This window comes from Platichthys flesus, chromosome 7 (genome assembly GCF_949316205.1).
Source record: "Platichthys flesus chromosome 7, fPlaFle2.1, whole genome shotgun sequence".
NCBI classification, from domain to species: Eukaryota; Metazoa; Chordata; class Actinopteri; order Pleuronectiformes; family Pleuronectidae; genus Platichthys; species Platichthys flesus.
Window position 1 is genome coordinate 6,020,829 of NC_084951.1, and position 18,752 is coordinate 6,039,580.

At 38.6% G+C, this 18,752-nt stretch overlaps 1 protein-coding gene across 1 annotated transcript in view; it reads left to right on the forward strand.

The window, feature by feature from the left end:
• Window positions 1–18,752, forward strand: part of LOC133957297 (copine-9-like) — a 70,598-nt gene that overhangs the window by 26,378 nt on the left and 25,468 nt on the right. The window contains exon 7 of the mRNA XM_062392799.1: window positions 433–509. Within this exon, the coding sequence (XP_062248783.1) occupies window positions 433–509 (77 nt within the window). The remainder of the gene's footprint in view (window positions 1–432; window positions 510–18,752) is intronic.

Sequence of the window (18,752 nt, forward strand, 5' to 3'; positions counted from 1 at the left end):
AATGACACTACAATGACAATAAAGTTTAATGGAAAATTTAGTAACTCTAATATTACCACCCCATGTGATTTGATATTTTTAGATGCTTCATCTTTTTAACGATAATTATTATCAATTGAGGCGCAGGACGATCAGAATGTGCATAGTTATTTCCTCAGTGGTCACATGTCTCAATGGGCTGCTTTCCCTTTGCTTATTTATAGCTTTGAGGAAAAAGTTAAATTGGAATCTTTCATCACAGAGCATACTGCTGTGTCTTTGAGATGTGTAAAATTAAGAATGGCTCCATGCCTGCGTCAAGCGTGGCATTCGTTCTAAATCTGAACGATGTTCGATGATTATGGGTATATACCATTAGCCATAGCCTGTTGTTAAACCAGGACTATCTCTTGCCCCTTGTCATAGAATTAAATCTATTTTCCCCCCCTGCAGGACTTTCTGGGTCAGACCTTCTGTACCCTTGGAGAAATCATCGGCTCCGCAGGAGGACGACAGGAGAGGACCCTCTCGTAAGTTTGAATCCTAACATCTTGTCTATTGTATGGTTAAGAAACTACAGCAGCTTTTATGCCCCTTTACCAAAAACAGCTCTGATTAGAGAATTTATACTTATGTTGTCTGTCCGTCTGCGCGTCCCATTCTCGCGAACCTTATATCTTAGGTACACCTGCCGGGGATTTCATTACATCTGGCACAAACGTACATTTAGATTCAAAGATGAGCCGCTTAGATTGTTGTCACTGAAGGTCAAAGGTCATTTCAATGTAACCTCACAAAACAATTTTAGGGATTTATCTCTATAATTTCTTCATTACGATAGAATGACAATATCAAAATACTGGATTAAAATTTAAATTAAACATTATATTAAATATTAAATTCATTTAACATCTTGACTTCATATATTTTGTGAGTCCGGACAGATATGGATGTAAACTGCATTCTCGATGCTTGGCGAAGGCACAACTGTGAGCTGGTAACTCCAGCGTTTTGAGGATTTTAATGATATTCATTAAAGGAACTATTCGCATCAATTATTTCTTCAGCTGGGCAGAATGATTGAGTCCTCCGCTGTCTCTTGCTCCATATTTATTGATGGATGGTGTGGGAACCACCCCACCAAACATCATATCCCCCCATCCACCTACACCACCAGTCAACCCTCCTCCTACCTCCAAAGAACAATAACTGTTAATTATTTTTTCCAATGCAAACATGCACCTTTTGTAGTAAGTTAATAAATGATTCTATCAAACAACTACTGCTATCTTTAACTGCTATTTACCACATCATGTCGACATTACATTACTTCCCATGTATTTTTGCATTCTCTTTCCATTTTTGGATGAACTGCTCTTATGGTATCCAGCTTTACCTTATGAGTGCTTCATCAGCTTTTCAATTCAGTCCATGATCTGTTACGTATGGCAGAAGTGACAATAATGTTTGACTTTGACATTTAAATGTCCTCATGTTTCACTAATATATAACTTCACTGTAAAATTTATGTGCATTTAAATTTAAATTTATAGATTCAATTTCCAATGGAACAGGAGGACAGATGGACGATATTTTGCAACATTTTATTTTTTAGCTTTTTATTTCTGACATGTTTTCCTGGACAGTTTCAGCTGTGGCTCAGTCTTCCTCTAAAATGTTACAGATGGAGGTAACATGTGCACCGCCAGGTGGTCACCTGTGACATTCTAAGGAGAGCTAAAGCTGATTCAGTCAGGGTAACTAAAAATGCTAGGAATAGTTCCCAAAGTATCTTGCACAAACTTTTAAAATCCTTGAGTTTGGCTACATTGTGCTCTCTTAAAGGGATAGTTTACCGAAAATGAAACTTCACTCATTATCTAATCACCACTATGCAGATGTAGGGGTGGGAGAAGTGTTTGAGTCCACAAAACACAGGGATAAACAGCGTTGCAGCATAATCCAAGCCACATTTTCAAACGTAAAAAGAATACATATATTACCTCCATACTTCTCCTGTGGTGTCATTTACACCATGATTTTGTCCTAAATGTCCTCTGAGATCCATGTGCGAACACTGCTTCAGAGGACAATATCAGATTGGCATATTGGTAGAGGGTAATGTGAGACATCGGGTAATGTGAGACACCCCCTATATCTAGGCAACAGTACACATTTGTGGTCATGTGACCATTATGTTTTCAAGCCCCTCCCATTCCCCCCTTGCCATGAAGGAGAAGTTGGTGCTGGTGCTGTTGTTAGTATGTTTTTTCATGAAAAATTTTGCATGTAAAAGTAAATTTTCTTGACTGAACTTAATCAACTGTTGTTTCAAAACAAATTGATTCAGGTAGAAAAACTTATATCATACATGTTGGTGAACTTCCAACATATAAAACCATGTGATTGATGCTAGCTGAAGATTAGCCTGAATTACAAAGAGATGTTGTTTTTTCTAAAATGGTGGCTGTGGGGTAAAGCGGGACAAATGCTGTGGAGCACCGTGAAGCAAAAGTTAAGTTTACAAATTCACATTACATTACATATGTTTTATTTTCAATGTCATTAACATTGTAGAAAAGCCATCATGCCAAGAAACTATACACAAGGATGACAACCTGGGGCCAAACACCCCTCGCAGATGGAGAGTACAGCCGCTGAGGTCGTGCAAGGAAAGAAGTCCTTAAGAAAAGCTGGAAGGGATAGAAATATTGATAAGACAACCCTCAAAAGATTCATAAAGAAAAAAGAGAAAGGGAAAGTAAAATCAGTAGCCTGGGGTGCAGTAGTTGAGATAAAGAGAATATTAACAGATGAGATGGAGGAGGAGCTTGCCAAAAACTCGAAACAACTAGCTGACCAGCTCCATACGCAGAGAAAAACAATATCCCTCTCCCTGCCAATTAAACAGAGAAACAATTTGCAGGTAAGCTAGGGTGTGCAAGAGATCACATGAATCATAATAATCATAAATGTGCTTATTTGACCAATCCCCGTGATTCTGTTACTAGTCTGATATTAGTTTTGGAATGTGTGGTTGTCAATCTAGCTGTCAGGATTTTAACTATTACAACATTTGTTGTTATGGTAGTTTTAAAGTGGAAAAAGTAAGTGGATCACTTTACCCCCTTGATTTCTCTGGTCTGTCTCACTTTACCCCTGAGTTGGGGTAAAGTGAGACACAAGACAACTTTTTTTTAAAACAATCATATTTTACTGCCCTTTGTCCTGAAGACATTCTGATCATTTCCATTCGTCGAAACATCCTGAATTAATGGGAAATGTGTACATTTTACTGCTATATCATATAGGCTGCAAGTAATCGTTATTTTCATATTGATAATTCTTCTGTTAATGTTCTTAATTATTTGGGGAAATGGGAATGTATCTTCAATGTGTTCCCCCCCAACCAGTAGTCCGAAACACAAAGACATTCTGTTGCAAACTTTCTAACTCAAGTTATTTTCAGTTTCCATTCTCATTATACTTTCATGACAAATTCAATTTGTGCTCCAATTTTGCTAGTTTGCCGATTTGCAATAAGAAAAGTATCTTTGGTGTTGCTCATGGAGGTTTAGCTCGACGAAGAGCAAAAGCTTTGTCTATGAACAAATCTTTGTGTAATTAAAACACCAGTCTGTCCATGGCATGTTTTTCTGGGGTTTTATTTTTCACATGAGTCACTTCCACTAACTTTAACTGGACTTTGGGATGAGTCAGGTCGACTAGGAGCCAGTTTATGGCCCTTGCATCCGTCCCCTGCCAGTAGCACTATTGACATGTTTTAGAAAGCTTATCATGCTCAGACAGACCAAACAATCAGTCGGCTGTAGTTTGCTTTCAGCCTGAATGCAACAGAACTGGGTGAGAGAGGGGTGAAGAGAAAAACCAAGGGAGTAGAGAGCGAGAGAATAACAAAATATTTGGGCATAATTTGAATATAAAGTGAAAGTGATGAAAATATATGCAAATACAAATGTACCCATTAAGTCTGTTTCAAAATAAGATAAATTATAGATTTAACTTCGGATAGTTTGTCGGGTTAAAAGTAGTTGCACGAAGGACTCACGAACCAGACGTACAAACACACATTTTGGCTATATAAAATAGATTAATAGATTTACGTCCTCCTTTTTTGATTAAATGGACTCTCAAAGACAAGACAATTACTCACACTCATCACAGACCTGCCAAAGGGTCTACGTGATTAATCATATCTCCAATGTATCCAGTAATGGAATTCACCTTGAGAAGAAAAATTTGAAAGCGTCATAAGTAAAAGATTACATACAATAAGACCCCTGTCTGAAGGATTGTCATAATGAATCATTCTGTGATTAATCGGGGACAAAGGAGCTTAATGACACTGACAAGGGGGATTCTCAAACACTGTCCAGTTAACAGCCTGATCTATCCACCAATGTGAGGTATTACTGTAGGAAACCACCTTGGAATTTTAATATTAATTTGAACAAGTGAATGTGCAAGTCCAAATTATATCTAACTTTTGAAATCAAAATGTAACTTTTCAAGCTAAGTTAATTATCCACTTGAACTGGAAATAACAGTATTCTTTGTATTTATTGGTTAATATTTGTTTATAACATTCAAGTACTTGCCATCAGATATACCTTGGAAGGTTATTTACTTATTACCTTACCAGTAACTGGAAAGGGCAGTCAGTCATTGACAATTCGAAATGAATTTTATCGATCACAGAGGCCATGTAGTATTTAAAAAGCACTGTACTCCAAACAAAAAGTTTTCAAACTAACATGAATCTTAGCCAACTTGAAGTCTTATTCTTCGCTGCTCGTGCTGGGGCAGTCTGGTGTTGCTTGACAGCTGACATGTGTTCGCGCATTATTGTGCACACATTGCTCAAGTGAAAACTCCACATATTCGAATCTAATAAAAACAAGAAGGACATCATATTTAACTTTGCGACTGCAGAATAAGCTAAAGACACATTGAAATATCACATTATATAATATACGTTTTTTTTTACATTTTTTGATTTGCTCAACCTGTTGATATTAGGTAACATTAGGATTCATTCTTCCCACCTGGCAATAGAACTTATTCACCCTCAGCTCTGTGCCCTCTGTTTTGGTCTCCACCAACTCCTGGGGCCTGTACTATAAAATACCCTAGGTATGTTTTTGTTGTCCAGGCAATACAAACTGTAAATAAGCTAATTACTTTTATCAAGGTTATTATTTTTGTTCTTTCCCTGATCACGAATAAACTGTTGTTTAAATGTTAAGTAGATAAGAAAAAGTGAATGGGTTGTCAGAGTGTTTTGGCCATTAAAGAAGCGAGGAGAGAATTAAGCTTTAAATGTGTGATGATCGCTGTCTGACTTAAATGTTTATGTTTAGTCATGGGAAGTATTGAATAGTTTTTTTTTTGGGAATAAACAAAATCCGAGGCTTAGGTTTTTTTGATCTCATGTTGTTCTGATTTGCACTGATATATTAAGAAGGTAAAGACATCAACTCTGTCATGAATCAGGTCAGATTCAAAGGATCTTTGTTGAATTCAAAAGAAGCTATAATAGTCGTCGAGCCACCTAAATCAAAGGATTGGACCGAACTACAGATTGAGTCAGCTAATTCTCATTATTTTGAGTGTTGACTTTCACATAAAAATAGTCTCTTGATTCTTAGTTTATCTAAAAATATTGATTGGTGCAGCTTTATAAATATACCTCAGAAATCTCATAGCACCAGTGCTCCTTTTCTGCTCTGCAGAAATGAACCATGGCTAATATCAAACTGAAGCTTTGGAGATTTCCCAAAATCCCAACACTCATTTTTTTTTATCTTAATCATGCAATACCTAAGAAGATCTTTAAATACCTAGGACAAAAATACATGGTGGCCTCGTTTCCCTTTAGAGACGGATGTTTTGATTTAAAAAAAAAAAAAATGCTGATACAAGCTGCTGGGAGACAACCAATACAGCTGAGATATGTAACTGTCACAATATTCCCTAATGATCTCCTGATGCACCTCCTGTCAGTGGCTTTTTCACAATAACACCTAGTTCCCCTAAACTTTCCTTCGCCTCACCACCGCAAGCAGAGGGACCTGGCTCTTGACAGCCAGCAAGAGTAAAATGAAAAGAACGGAAAGGACTGACAATACAAGAAGAGACAAAAATGAAAAGGACAAAACCAACAGAACGCAATCACCATTCCTCCCATATGGTCAGTGTCTCTGATGGCTGCCTGCAGCGAATAGACATCTGTCTGGAGCCTCTGATAGATCAGACAGAGCAAAGCCCAGGGGGAGAAACAAGGGAGGGGAGGGGTAGAAAGGGAGGTAAAAGGGGAGATGAAAAGTAAAATAGAGGTTCGTGAAGGGTGACAGGCAAACTCCGCAGAGTAGGGATGAGGGAGGGGAATACAGGGAAAGTTATTCTCCAAAAGGAAACGGATGAAATGCATTGTATGAAGGATATACAAAAGAGAGGAGAAGAGAGAAAGTTGGGGTGAAGGAATTTGTGCGGTTGAAAAAGGAAGAGAATGTACAGTGTAGGAAAGTTCATTGCACAAAACAGGGAGGGACAGAAAGAGAAGAAACGGTTCTGTGCTGTCATTTAGGAGACTCAGCAAAGTGCACACAAGGAACAAGACAAGAACACAAAAAATCTAGGATAAAGACAAAATTGGCCAAGTATATAAAAAAGCTGTACAATAGCTGTATTGATTTTTCTCCTTCGTTCGCTGTCATCAAACACACGCACATACCGAGAGAGTCCAGAGCCTATATGGCTGTGGTAGCCTCCTCGTGTTGGTGGGTGTACATTTTTATAGGTCAACAGTTTTAAAAACGGGCTTCATGCTGCGTGGCAAACGAAGCACTCCTTTCCACTTACCTGCGTTGCTATGGTAACCGAGGGGGCTACTTGCCGAGGCGGTAAAAGTACAACAATGATCCAGAATATACCCTTTCAAAGACATAAATGGGGAGCTCAGCAGGATGCATTATATGGGCTCCCATGCTCAAGGACTACACACCAGAGGTATTTTTTAACCGAAATTCATGCTTGTCCAGAGAAACTATCTGTGGTGCTTATTCACACACATACTATATAATGTATGGTTTCCTTTATCTAGGAAACTGACCATGAGCAAACAAGAAAAATACAAAGCAGACAAATCACCCTTTTGTAGATGTAATGTGAAAAAATGAGGCCAATATAATAACAATCCCACAGGCTGCCAGTCACCCAGATGTAGATTGATTAGGTGGATGGTGAACTAAATACGATGTCTGCCGGGAGGGTTGTGCCGGGGGGATTACACCTGTGTGGATTTGGCTGCAAGATACTGGTCAGTGTGTTGGTGCAGGGTGTCAGAGGGCAGGGTGTGTAATTGGGGGCAGAGTGGGATGTGATCTGTGGGATGGTTTCATTCACACATTAAAGAACACGTACATAGAGTAACACAAATGTCTCTCTGTCTGTATGTGCTTGGTTACACTACAAATGCTTTTTTTTTTATACCAAAATATTTTTGAATATTATAATGTGGGAATATGTCTATATATTTAAATAACTTCAATAATTACTTACACAAACTAAGTTGGTTTTACGTCAAATTTATTTTATTACTGCATGTTCAATTGTTTCCTATAAATTGACTTAATTAATATAAAAAATACATAATTACAATATATTCTCAATGTGTGGTAGGCTTCATAATGATTAGGACTTTCACACACTGACAGAAAGAAATTATAGAATTGCAATTTAAAATCTAATTACTGATATTATAATGATATGATTGTAAGCTTCAGTTCAGTTTGCAGGTGTTGCTTCTTTATCATATATATATAATAATATCAATAAATATATTTCCTTAACACTGTTGTTACTGGCCCAGGGAAGTGCAGTGCTGCGTTTGATGCAATTAATTCTTCAACAGCCCCGTTATCTCAGGCTCTTGATAATAAGAAAATATACAGCAGAAAGTCCAGCAAAATCGGAATAACAGTAGAAACAGAAACCCTTAATAAACAACACTGATCGACAGAGCAAAGTAATCTCAGTCTGTTTTTTTTTTAACTCATTTCTATGTTTTCCCGGTTTGTTGGACGACCTGTCTCCTCACAAGCTGTGGTTGGGGAGATGGGCCACTTCTCTGCTCCTTGTACCAGAAAAAACAGTGAATTAAAACCGCCGCACTATTGTATAGCTCATCTTACTCATCACAGTCTTAAATACAACTTGACTGCTGCAGTGGATGCCTGCGGCTGGTGGTCAATCTCACTGTTCTTTTCCTGTGGTTCATGAATTAGAGACTGAAAACTTCTTCTAGGGAAGCTTCTCCCTCCTCACTTTTTAAGTAGATAAGAGGTATGCTCTCAGAATACGAAAAGCTATACTTCATCGCAGGTCACCATTCAGGAGTCGGCACCCCTCAAGCTAAACGCTTGTGGCATTGTCGAACTGTGTCTAACCCTTTACCCCCCCACACACCTTACTCTCATGAGTAATTGGCCTTTCGAATCAGCTCTCATCAGCATGACACATTTGGGATGACCCATTGTAAGAATTAGATCTGTTCTGAGTTTACCTTCAGCCACAAACATTAGAGGTCACGATCAAATTAATTCAAAATTAAAGCATTCAGCTCACACAGCAGATATGAATACCCAGTTACAACACAGTCCCTGAATGCAGCTTGTATTCGAACCCAATGCCCATGAAAAATTGCGCCTCCTGTCAAAACCCCACAAATGAATGTGTTTTAATTATTGCACAGAATATTAATTGTTGAGAGTTCAGGGAGTGGATTGGATCTGCAACCACACATTTGTAGCACATCCTGTGGAGTACCTCAGGACACACAATGGCAATGATTTCCCAGACAACAAACTCTAGACATATTGCCCTGAAACTACAAGACAAAATCACATTCACCCCGGGCATATAAAACTAGCATTCAGCTATCAGCAGTGTGGACGGTATGAACAGTTATGGGACTGAAAGTAGCATTGGTAATAGTAGCATAGTTGTATTAATACTATCCATATACTTGTAAGAGAATGTTAATCATGGTTATGGTGTTTTCTGGAAATGTATGCACGCCACATCAATGATCAATATTTCTGATTCCGTCCCTCTCCACTGCCTCTGCCCTCTCTTGCATGGCCGTCTATGCCAACATGAAGCTAGTGGTTTGAAGCTAGTGGTTCGAATCGCTCAACACCACTGAAGAACAATTGTGGCTGTTAGAGCAACCATCCTAAAATTACATTTAAATATAACTCAATAACTGTGAGCAGATTATGTTTTCTGTTTACATAATGAGGAAATACTCTTACCTCCGCCATGGGAGCTTCATGTTGTCCTCTGTCAGTTTGCTTGTTTGGCTGATTTGTTTATACACAAGGTTACAAAGGAACAACTGAATGAATGACCTTGGTGGTAGGATGTGGTAGAAACCATCACATTTTTGTGTGGATCCAGGATGGGTGCATATCAAGGACATTTTTTTTTCTATTTTCATTAACATTGCTAGGTCGGCATTGATCAACATTTTCCATTTTCGAAGGGGATAAGTCATGAATGTTGATGAATAAATCAGGCACATTAAGGGCACATTAAGGGGACTACTATCTATGTTTGAAATTTGGTTTGGCCTGAATTAATTTGTGACAGTTGGGCCTAGGCAGATGAATGAGCTCTATACTGAGCTCCATTGTTTGTTGGTTTGCATGTTTGGTTTTAAGCTAGAATATTACTGGAATAAAAATGTTTCCTTGTCTTCTCATATAACAGTTCATGGATCATGGTTAAAAATCTGTCTTGATCAGTGGAGTGATTTAAATATAATTGTTGCAGAATATTGAATTCAAATGTGGTTTCATAAGGAAACTTTTAGGCCTTGGTTGAGCTGCTGTATATGCACTCTATTCTTGTGATATGATGCTATTGGCTAGTTGCAATCCACACAAACAACCTCCTGCCAACTCTGCTTCTGTCCATAAATATAGTGTTGGATTCATAACTTCTGAAATTCATCCAGCTAGTGATCACTTTTACTTCTACTGCTGCAGTTATATAATAATACCGAGAAGACCGAATTTGATTCTAGTTTCAGTTTTGACCGGTGAGACATACACAGTTGGATATGAAGTACGAGTTGTCGCCGGCCGGTAGGATGGTTAGGATGAGAGATACATATGTAAGTCCTTGTTTCTCATCAAATTCTACATCAAGGCATTGAAATGTTGAGATCTGAGGGCTTAAATTGAAAATAATTGAAATTGCGGAGGAGGTGTTGTTCAGGTGAAAACAAGGTGTGCTAATGTTAACTTATAAGTTGAGTGTGTTTGACTTTAATGTTTAACCTCTTGTCCGGCACCAGTAGGTTTGATTTTAAGACAATATAGCTCAAGAAGACAATCTGATCAATAAAACCTGGGCTTTTATCTGACACACACACACACACACACACACACACACACACACACACACACACAGATATATACATCAGTCTGTACTTTCTGTCCAGTGAGGTCTATGTCCTGCAGAACCATGTCATCACTCTGCCATCTGGTGTGGCGGTCCACATCTTATCTGGCCTGCTCTGATATGACAGGCACCAAGACAAAACGATGAGCTGCTGCTGTTCTCCTTCTGAAGAGTAGATTAACCTTAGATTAGGCCTTATCAGGCCGAGAATCAAATATGAGACCATTAATCTAGCCTCACAAAAAGTATTGTTGGACCTCTATTACACCTCTGTGGATTCACTGACTACCCGCATCCCCTTTTTCAATTCATTCAATGTTTTTAGATAAAACAGAAACAATGAAACCATTCTTTGTTCTTTGGTCCAACTTTCTGATAAAAAAAATCTGCCTCAGAGCAGATGAATCAACAAAGATTTAAAATGGTTCATCCTCCAACTGGCAAGAATTAGCTGTTACTTTATCTCCTAAAACAAGGTTGTGTTTGTAAATGGCTCTGTTTGAGCAAGCAGAAATTTGCTTTGAGCTAGTTTCATGCTTGCCAGCTTTGAGCATCTTGGCAGATAATGTGACAGTGTTGTTGTGTTGCAGTCACTGATACACAACACCTCTATTTTGTGAGCCACACCACTTGTTGGAATAACAAAAGGATTCACTGTGGTGAGATGAGATAATCATCACATGGTGATGAGACCAGCTTTTCCATGTTGGTTATCTCACACATTTTGCTCTTTCATTCAGAATTCATCTTTTTATCTAGGATTTTTCTCATGTGAAAGAAATCAGGAAATACTCTGGCACTGTACTCTGTAATTCTTTGTTTAGGTTCTGTGCTAATCCTGCCTGTTTGTAAGGCTCCGTTCTCTTGTCTGTGTTAAAGCAGTCTATGGTGCAGAAGGAGATAAGAAAAGTTTGTGTTCTTTCCTCATGAGTTATCTGAAACTGTTACATGCTACTTTTTCAGGGTTCTGCTAAGCAGCTGACCCTATGGTTCAGACCCAAGTTTAAAACGTTTCAAAATAAAAGCTCTGCTATTCCCTGCAGTTCAAATCAATACGCCAACGAAACAAACTTTATACTTTTACCTTGGAGCCAACTTGGTAAAAAGGAAGTGATTCTGTTCCTGCCATGACCAACCATGAATGTGTAATAAATAATGATAAAAGTTATCCAATTATCAAGATTTTGATCCACGTTTGACCCCAGTTACCTGTAGCTGCTGTAATTTATTGGAGAACATAGAAGAGATGTTCAACTACGGAGCGACCAGCCTGTTTATTTTATATGTATTCCTTTTGAACATATGGCATGTCCACATTGCACCAAACTGGGCAATTTACGATACACATGACAGACAGACAGACATTTGTGGATTTAGTAGGTAGATATTTAATTCTATATTTATACTGCCCTATTTGTCTTTTTCTACATTATCATAAAACACCTATGAAAGAAAAAAGTTAATATACAAATTAATTTCACAAATAATTGTAGAAACAGCAACACCAAGCTACAATCATGTCAGTGACTGTGAACTAAAGAACTACCTAAAGTTTTTGTCAGTTCATGCCAGTTAAAAGTCAATTAGTCCTAGTTGTAGCCGTCCTCTGGGATCCTCTTGTTCTGTATCATCAGTACTGAATTCATCGAACACCTATCATGGAGACTGTAATTTCTCTACCCCCTTCAAGCTCTGCTAATTTGGAGCTCACTCTGTTGCTAACTTGGAGCTGGCTAGATATTTTTCTCTCTCTCCCTCCCCACTCCAAACTCTAGTCCTCTAATATATGATCTATTTGCAGTGTTTTCCAGTAATAATGTAGACTGTGATAGCCCACCATATTCTACTTTGTCACAGTTTTATAATGAACCAATTCTATTAAACTTCTCTGCTTTTGTGTATGTGGCGGGATGTATGGTGTGTTTGTGTTTGTGCCTGTGCCAACAACACACACCGAGGAGAGTGAGGGCCACAACAACTACATAGTCCTTGTCTCATGTCACCGAGGTTCACACAGGTTTCCCAGTCCAGAATGTCCCTCAGGTCCTGTCCAGTCACCAGACGAGGACCTTTTGTATGTGTGGGAGTGTCCCATTTAAAAAGCCTCTGTCAGCAAGTAAACCATTAACTCTGCAGACATGTACTCTGAAAATGAGATTATGACGCATGTCCCGGCAGATTCAGTCTGACACGCAGAAGGTAACACAAGGATGTCACATAAGGTCATGTGCCCCCCCTTGGCTTGTCCGTGCCTGCCTGTCGCTGCTCGTTGACGCCAGGCACGCAACACAGAGGAGCTGAATCTATGTGTGGTGACTGCTGTGAGGTTCACTCAGATAGAGACTGACAAGCTCTTTGGACACACCTGGCTTCATTTAACTCGCATGTCTTTGTATCATTTCTTATTTTTAGAAGCAGTTGTAAAACTAAATCATTGAGTTCAATTTGTTCAGGAGTTTATAAGTGAGTTTATAAGTGAGTGAGAATTGATCAATACTAGGCCCTATATTAAAGTAAAGAATATATCATATTTTGAGACAATTGTTGTTCAATTATGAGAAGAAAGCCATAGTATACAATTTATATTTTCATATTTTAATCAGGCTAAATTCCTAATTTAACAAGAAATATGTTTAAATTCAATGACTAAAAACTCACATGGAGAATAAAAAAATAATCTTTGAATGTGAACCCAAGATCTTGATGACCAAGCCTCTTATTGTTTGTTAAGAAGCTAAGAAACCTCTTTCAATAACACACAGTTTACAGTGGACACTACCAAACATTTCCACCTCCAAGTCTCAGTGGTTATTTATTTTCTAAAGTGTGAAACATAAACAACAGTAGCCTCTCACATTAATCATTATAACCCAGTTATCAGGCAGATCTCCTGATAATCCCCATCTAGAATGACATGTAGTCTAAACAACTTAAAGGGATAGTTCCCTCATGAAAATTCACAAATTTAACTTTAATTTGACTTCTTTTTAAATCTCATTTATTTCCCCCCAAGTGGCTTTAAGCTCTGTTGTAGTCGATGTAGACCAATGACAGGAGGCATACCAGTATATCTGTAATTTCATTGGTTATAAAATGTTTTCTCTTCCTGTTTTGATGACATGGGAGCTACCACAACCAATATGTCAACTGGCAGAGGACATTTAGACTTTTTGTCTAAGACTGAAACAAAAGACAGTGTAAGCCATGTAACACAAGGTAATATTGTATTTCTACATTTGGATAATAATGTTAAACTATCTAGAAAAGTTTGGGTCATATTTTCTATCCTTCTAGTAAAAGAACAAAGTTATGCCATTCATACCATTTATTTATATTCATTTATGTGTGTGTGTGTGTGTGCATATATACATAATTCATATGTGTATATAGGACAGTATAGGGTCTAGTATTAAGATTGTTTTTAATAAGAAACCAGAAAAATATATAGCAAAAGAAGAAACATCACCGCTCATATGTGTGCTGCCATGCACACATATTGCAGCTATGACCTCAAGGTTAACTAGCGTTCTTTCACGAGTCTACACATCATTTCTCTTCATTTAAAGCCAGGGCACATCATGGAATAGCCCACAGCCGGCTCACTTTTACAGCATGTTGTGGTACATCAACACATACCGTATTGTTTCTTTGTGCAGATACAAGTCAGGCTCACAGCGATGAAAACGCAACACTGGCTTCTTGGAAGCAGAGCTCTGACAGAGGGCTCCCAGGCCTCAGATACATCTTGTGATGAGTAACAGAATAGACTAACTGGTTGTTATATGTGACAGAGGAGCAGCATGTCATAAATATTCCGACAGTGAGCAGTCGAGGATCGGACAGATAGTCCAGACCCGAGGCAGCTATTGTTTCCAGTGGGCCATAGCTGGTGGCTGTGCAGTTGGACACATTGTGCAAATAAATTCATAAATAATTCCCTCCCTGTAGCTGCTGCTGCAGCTGGCAAGCGGCATGAGCAAGATAACCCATCGACTTTGAAACTACGTCATGGAAGGCTGTGGCTATGAGACAAGGCGAGTGGCTAACAGGCTCTCTCATTGTATTAACTTTATTTCATTATTCTGTCTTCCTTATTTGCCTCTTTTCTCTGTTTGCTTAAATCAATGCTTCTTACATGGTTACTTTGTTTTTATTTTTCTCTGATCTTCTGTCAGCTGTCTTGCTCCTTCGACGTGGTCTACGATATGAAAGCTAAATAAATCTGTGTCAGGGGTTCATTGATGGGAGTCGTTATTCTTCATTCTGTTTTATCGTGACATTGAAGTGGGACACAGCTGAAATATTTTGGTTCAGTTGAAGACAGCTTTGCCTCCTGGCTTTGCCTCAGGCCGAGGGTTTCCCAACAGATGAATTTGGACACCACTGTTGTACAGGGCGAAAGATGAAAACTTAAGTCCCTCCAGAAAAGCCCACAAAGGGCAGTCATAAAGAGAATGAATACATCTAATTAAAACTGGGTGGCATCTTCAGAACGATTTTATTATGATGTGTGCATGCATGTGTGTGTGTGTGTGTGTGTGTGTGTGTGTGTGTGTGTGTGTGTGTGTGTGTGTGTGTGTGTGTGTGTGTGTGTGTGTGTGTGTGTGTGTGTGTGTATGAGTATGTGAGAGAGAATGAAAAGTCTTGATATCAAGGTCCAAACACATTGTGCCACACAATGCAGTGTAGCCGTCACTGGAGCTGTCAAATGTAGAAACAAGGGATGTCTCTCAGCTTTTCAAAAGCAAAAATAGTCCTAATTTCTCTGTTTTTCAGGTTCACTCTTCAGACATTGTTCTCACTGAATAAAACCAATTATAATGGAAAACATACAACAAAAAGTTAACAACTGTATTTGGTTGGGCTGATGAACGCGGCCATACTTATATTAAGCCAACATGGTGATCTGCCCTGTTCGACACTGACAGTTGCCTGCCATGCACAGACCATCATTTCAGTGTCCACTATAATATAGGAAAAGAGACGTCAGTTCAGTCAGTTTTAGTGCGTGTGTGAGTCTGCGAGTGAAAAGGTCTCACTGGCAATTTTTCTCCCTGGCTTGAGTTTTCAACCACAGTTTGGGTTTAAATAGACTCTATAATGGAGTAACACCTTAACACCCACACTCCAGCCTCCTGTTAATCCAACTGCAGCACCTTGGTTAAGGTTTGGGAAACACTTTAGTTTTTGTTAAATGTAAATTTAAACACTAGACTGTGACTTAATGTGAACTCTTCTGCATTAAACCAGACCACGATTTTTCCCCCGACCTTAACCAAGTGCCTGCGAAGTTTAACAATGCTGCAGTCAACATGTCTGCAGCACAACTCTGGCGTCTACAGATACTGATTTGCATGTATAGCGCGGTCCAACACCAGCACTCCTGTGTGCCCAACCTTCCTACAGCTCCTTTGCAGTAACATCAGGGTAGTATCAGTCTTGGTCTTCCGGATCTTTTCTAGACTTCCACAGTTCCCCATTCTTTGCAATTTCTTAATGACATTTCACACTGGAAATTTCAAGCTTGAAGCACTTTTATAAATTGTTATAGCCTCCTATAATAAAAATGTATTAAATCAATCTGCTATTTGTGTAGATATATATTTATATATGGTATTAATACCAGCCCAGCAAACGGTGGGTTGTCATTTTCTCTTGATACATTTTAAATTAGGTATGAAAAGTTGAAATGAATTAAAATCATAGCACTTGGATGAAGAAAAACATTAACATTAAATTAATTTATAGTGCGCTTGAATTTATATTTAACCCAAACCACAGTGCTTCTCAGCAGTGTTTATATGTTTAACATTTATTACACATGAGTCCTCCTGCCGCCTGTCTTCCCCCATTCTCTCTCCCTATTTCAGACATTACTCCCCTGTTAAAATGCCCCAAAAATTATATTCCAAATCTATCCATGAAAAAAAAAAAATGAGCCTAGTTTTCTGCTCGGCTTCTAACAGGAATTCTTATGTGCTTACTGACCAAAGAACTGTATTTTATTCGGTGTTTTCAAACTTGAATTATAAGTCTACATAGAATCTTATCTAAACCAAAGTATGTAACATTTTTACCATTCACATTCAATATATAATATTATGATGACATAATTTCAATAATGTGTTATTGAATTGATATCATAACGGTTTCAGGTAATTTACAAAGTTATATGTCTGTTGAAACTTAATTATTGTCAAACATGGCCTGTGTGGGTACTGGTGTCAAGGGTCACTTCTACTCCCAGGACACCTGAAATGAGCCAAACTCATGATTTTTCATTAAAAAAACCTGAGGTGACTATGAGGTTGATTGTAACCGGTCAGTCACCATAATCTATATGCACTTATTTGAGATTTGGTGGGTGGTTAGACTTTAGATGACAGAGTTTCTAACCAGCGCATGAAAGCACCAGATCACACAAAGTGTCAGAAACACACACAGAGCAGACTCACATTGCACCTTTTTTTTTTTGTCCAAGCCTTGTTGCAACTCGAGGATGGCATATGTCAGTGCAGGCCAAGACGTGTATGTTCTACTGCCTATAATGGTTCCATATTTAATTTTATGATGGATTGATGCTCTGACTCTCTATTTCCATAGGCCATATCCACACAGCTGCTATTTATCTCTGATGTTCTGCTCAGGGTGGGACGCTCAAATGTCATGAACAGAATAACGTCACAGTGCCACGGCCTATTCCATCATATGATAATCTGTCCGATATATGTATGTAATATAACATATCATAAGATGAATCAAATGCTGGCTACTTCTGTCTAAGGCTGTCTTCTCTCTCTTCTCAGATTTTTTCGCTGTGTGTTATTTCACCTTCCTCCCTGCTCTCCTTTTAACCACATCTTGTAGGGACAGTTCGGTGACAGACAGCAGGCCGGCTGGGGCTTTATGTCCCTGATAGTCACAAAGTTGCCCCTCATTTCTTCTCCTACTCCCACTCTGTTCCCCATTTGCTTTTATAAGTCTAGTCTTTAAACATCCACTCTAACACCAAACACATTCCTGCTAAGACAATGTTGTATGACATATTTCGTTTCACATTGTAATACTATTTATGATGGCTGTGTTTCATCAAGTGTCCCAGTTACCTAAGGCAGTATTACCATCGGTGAGTTTAAAGCTGCCTACTTTCATGCACATTTTCCATTTGTTCCTAAAAAAAAAAAATGCAATATTATTCTATGACTCCGCTGGTCCACACTCTACTGAGATGAGATGTCATCCTACTACAGTAGTTTAATCGCCCTCGACTGAAGGATTAGCGCCACCAGCTGTTTGTCCCAATGTGCCAAGCACCTGATATTCACATAATAGTAGTGGATGGAAACCCACATTAAACCACATTCTTTTGCCAAATATGGACGGGAACTTGGCTGCTTAGCATGCACAGTATCACGACCCTGAAACTGAAGCAGCTCATTAGAATATAGGCAATTTTTATGTCAAAATGTCTTCTCTGATAAAGACATGTTCCATAGATTGACAGTAGGTGGTTGTAATGAGCCAAGAAACATAGGAATATGCCAGGGAAGTCAAGAAAAAAGAAAACCTCAATTTTAAAAAGATGGTTTTAAACACTGCAGATTCTTATCTAAGGCTATCAAAGGACAATTTTTTTATAGAGGTTCCTCTGACAGAGGCCCTGCTGATCCAAATCAATCGAGTTTTAAGAGCGGTACCACTCTAAAATGGGTCGGGTATCTGTGATGCCCTAAAGGCAGCTACAGCTGCAGCGCTGTACTCCTTTGTTATCGTGCTGGACCTATCAGCAGCCCTTGATACGTTCTATGCTATACTGTGCTATACATACTCTCCGATATAGACATGTTGAGCAAAGTGCATTCTTGGTTTGAATCCTATCTCACTGGGCGTCCCTTCAATGTGTCAATGTGTCGACAGACATCCTTATCTCATCCTCCCTCAACAGAGGTGCCCAAAGCGCGATGCTCGATGCCCCTTTTTTCTAATAAACTTTCACCAAATTCAAGTCACCAACACTTGCCTGAATACATTACATTACATTAGAAGTAAACATTAGCAATTTAGGTAAATAAAGTTAATGATATGAATTTGATTTAGTTATTTGATTGTATGATTGAGTGATTCAAATGAACCTTCTTTGCACAAATACTTCCAAGGTATTACAAAATTTAAGCTGTCACCACTTGTCACTACTCAGTTGATTTAAGGAAACAAATTGCCTTAGTAAAAACAATTTAATCCACCAATTCTGAACTTTAACAAAGTTGCTTTAGCATTTGTTTTGA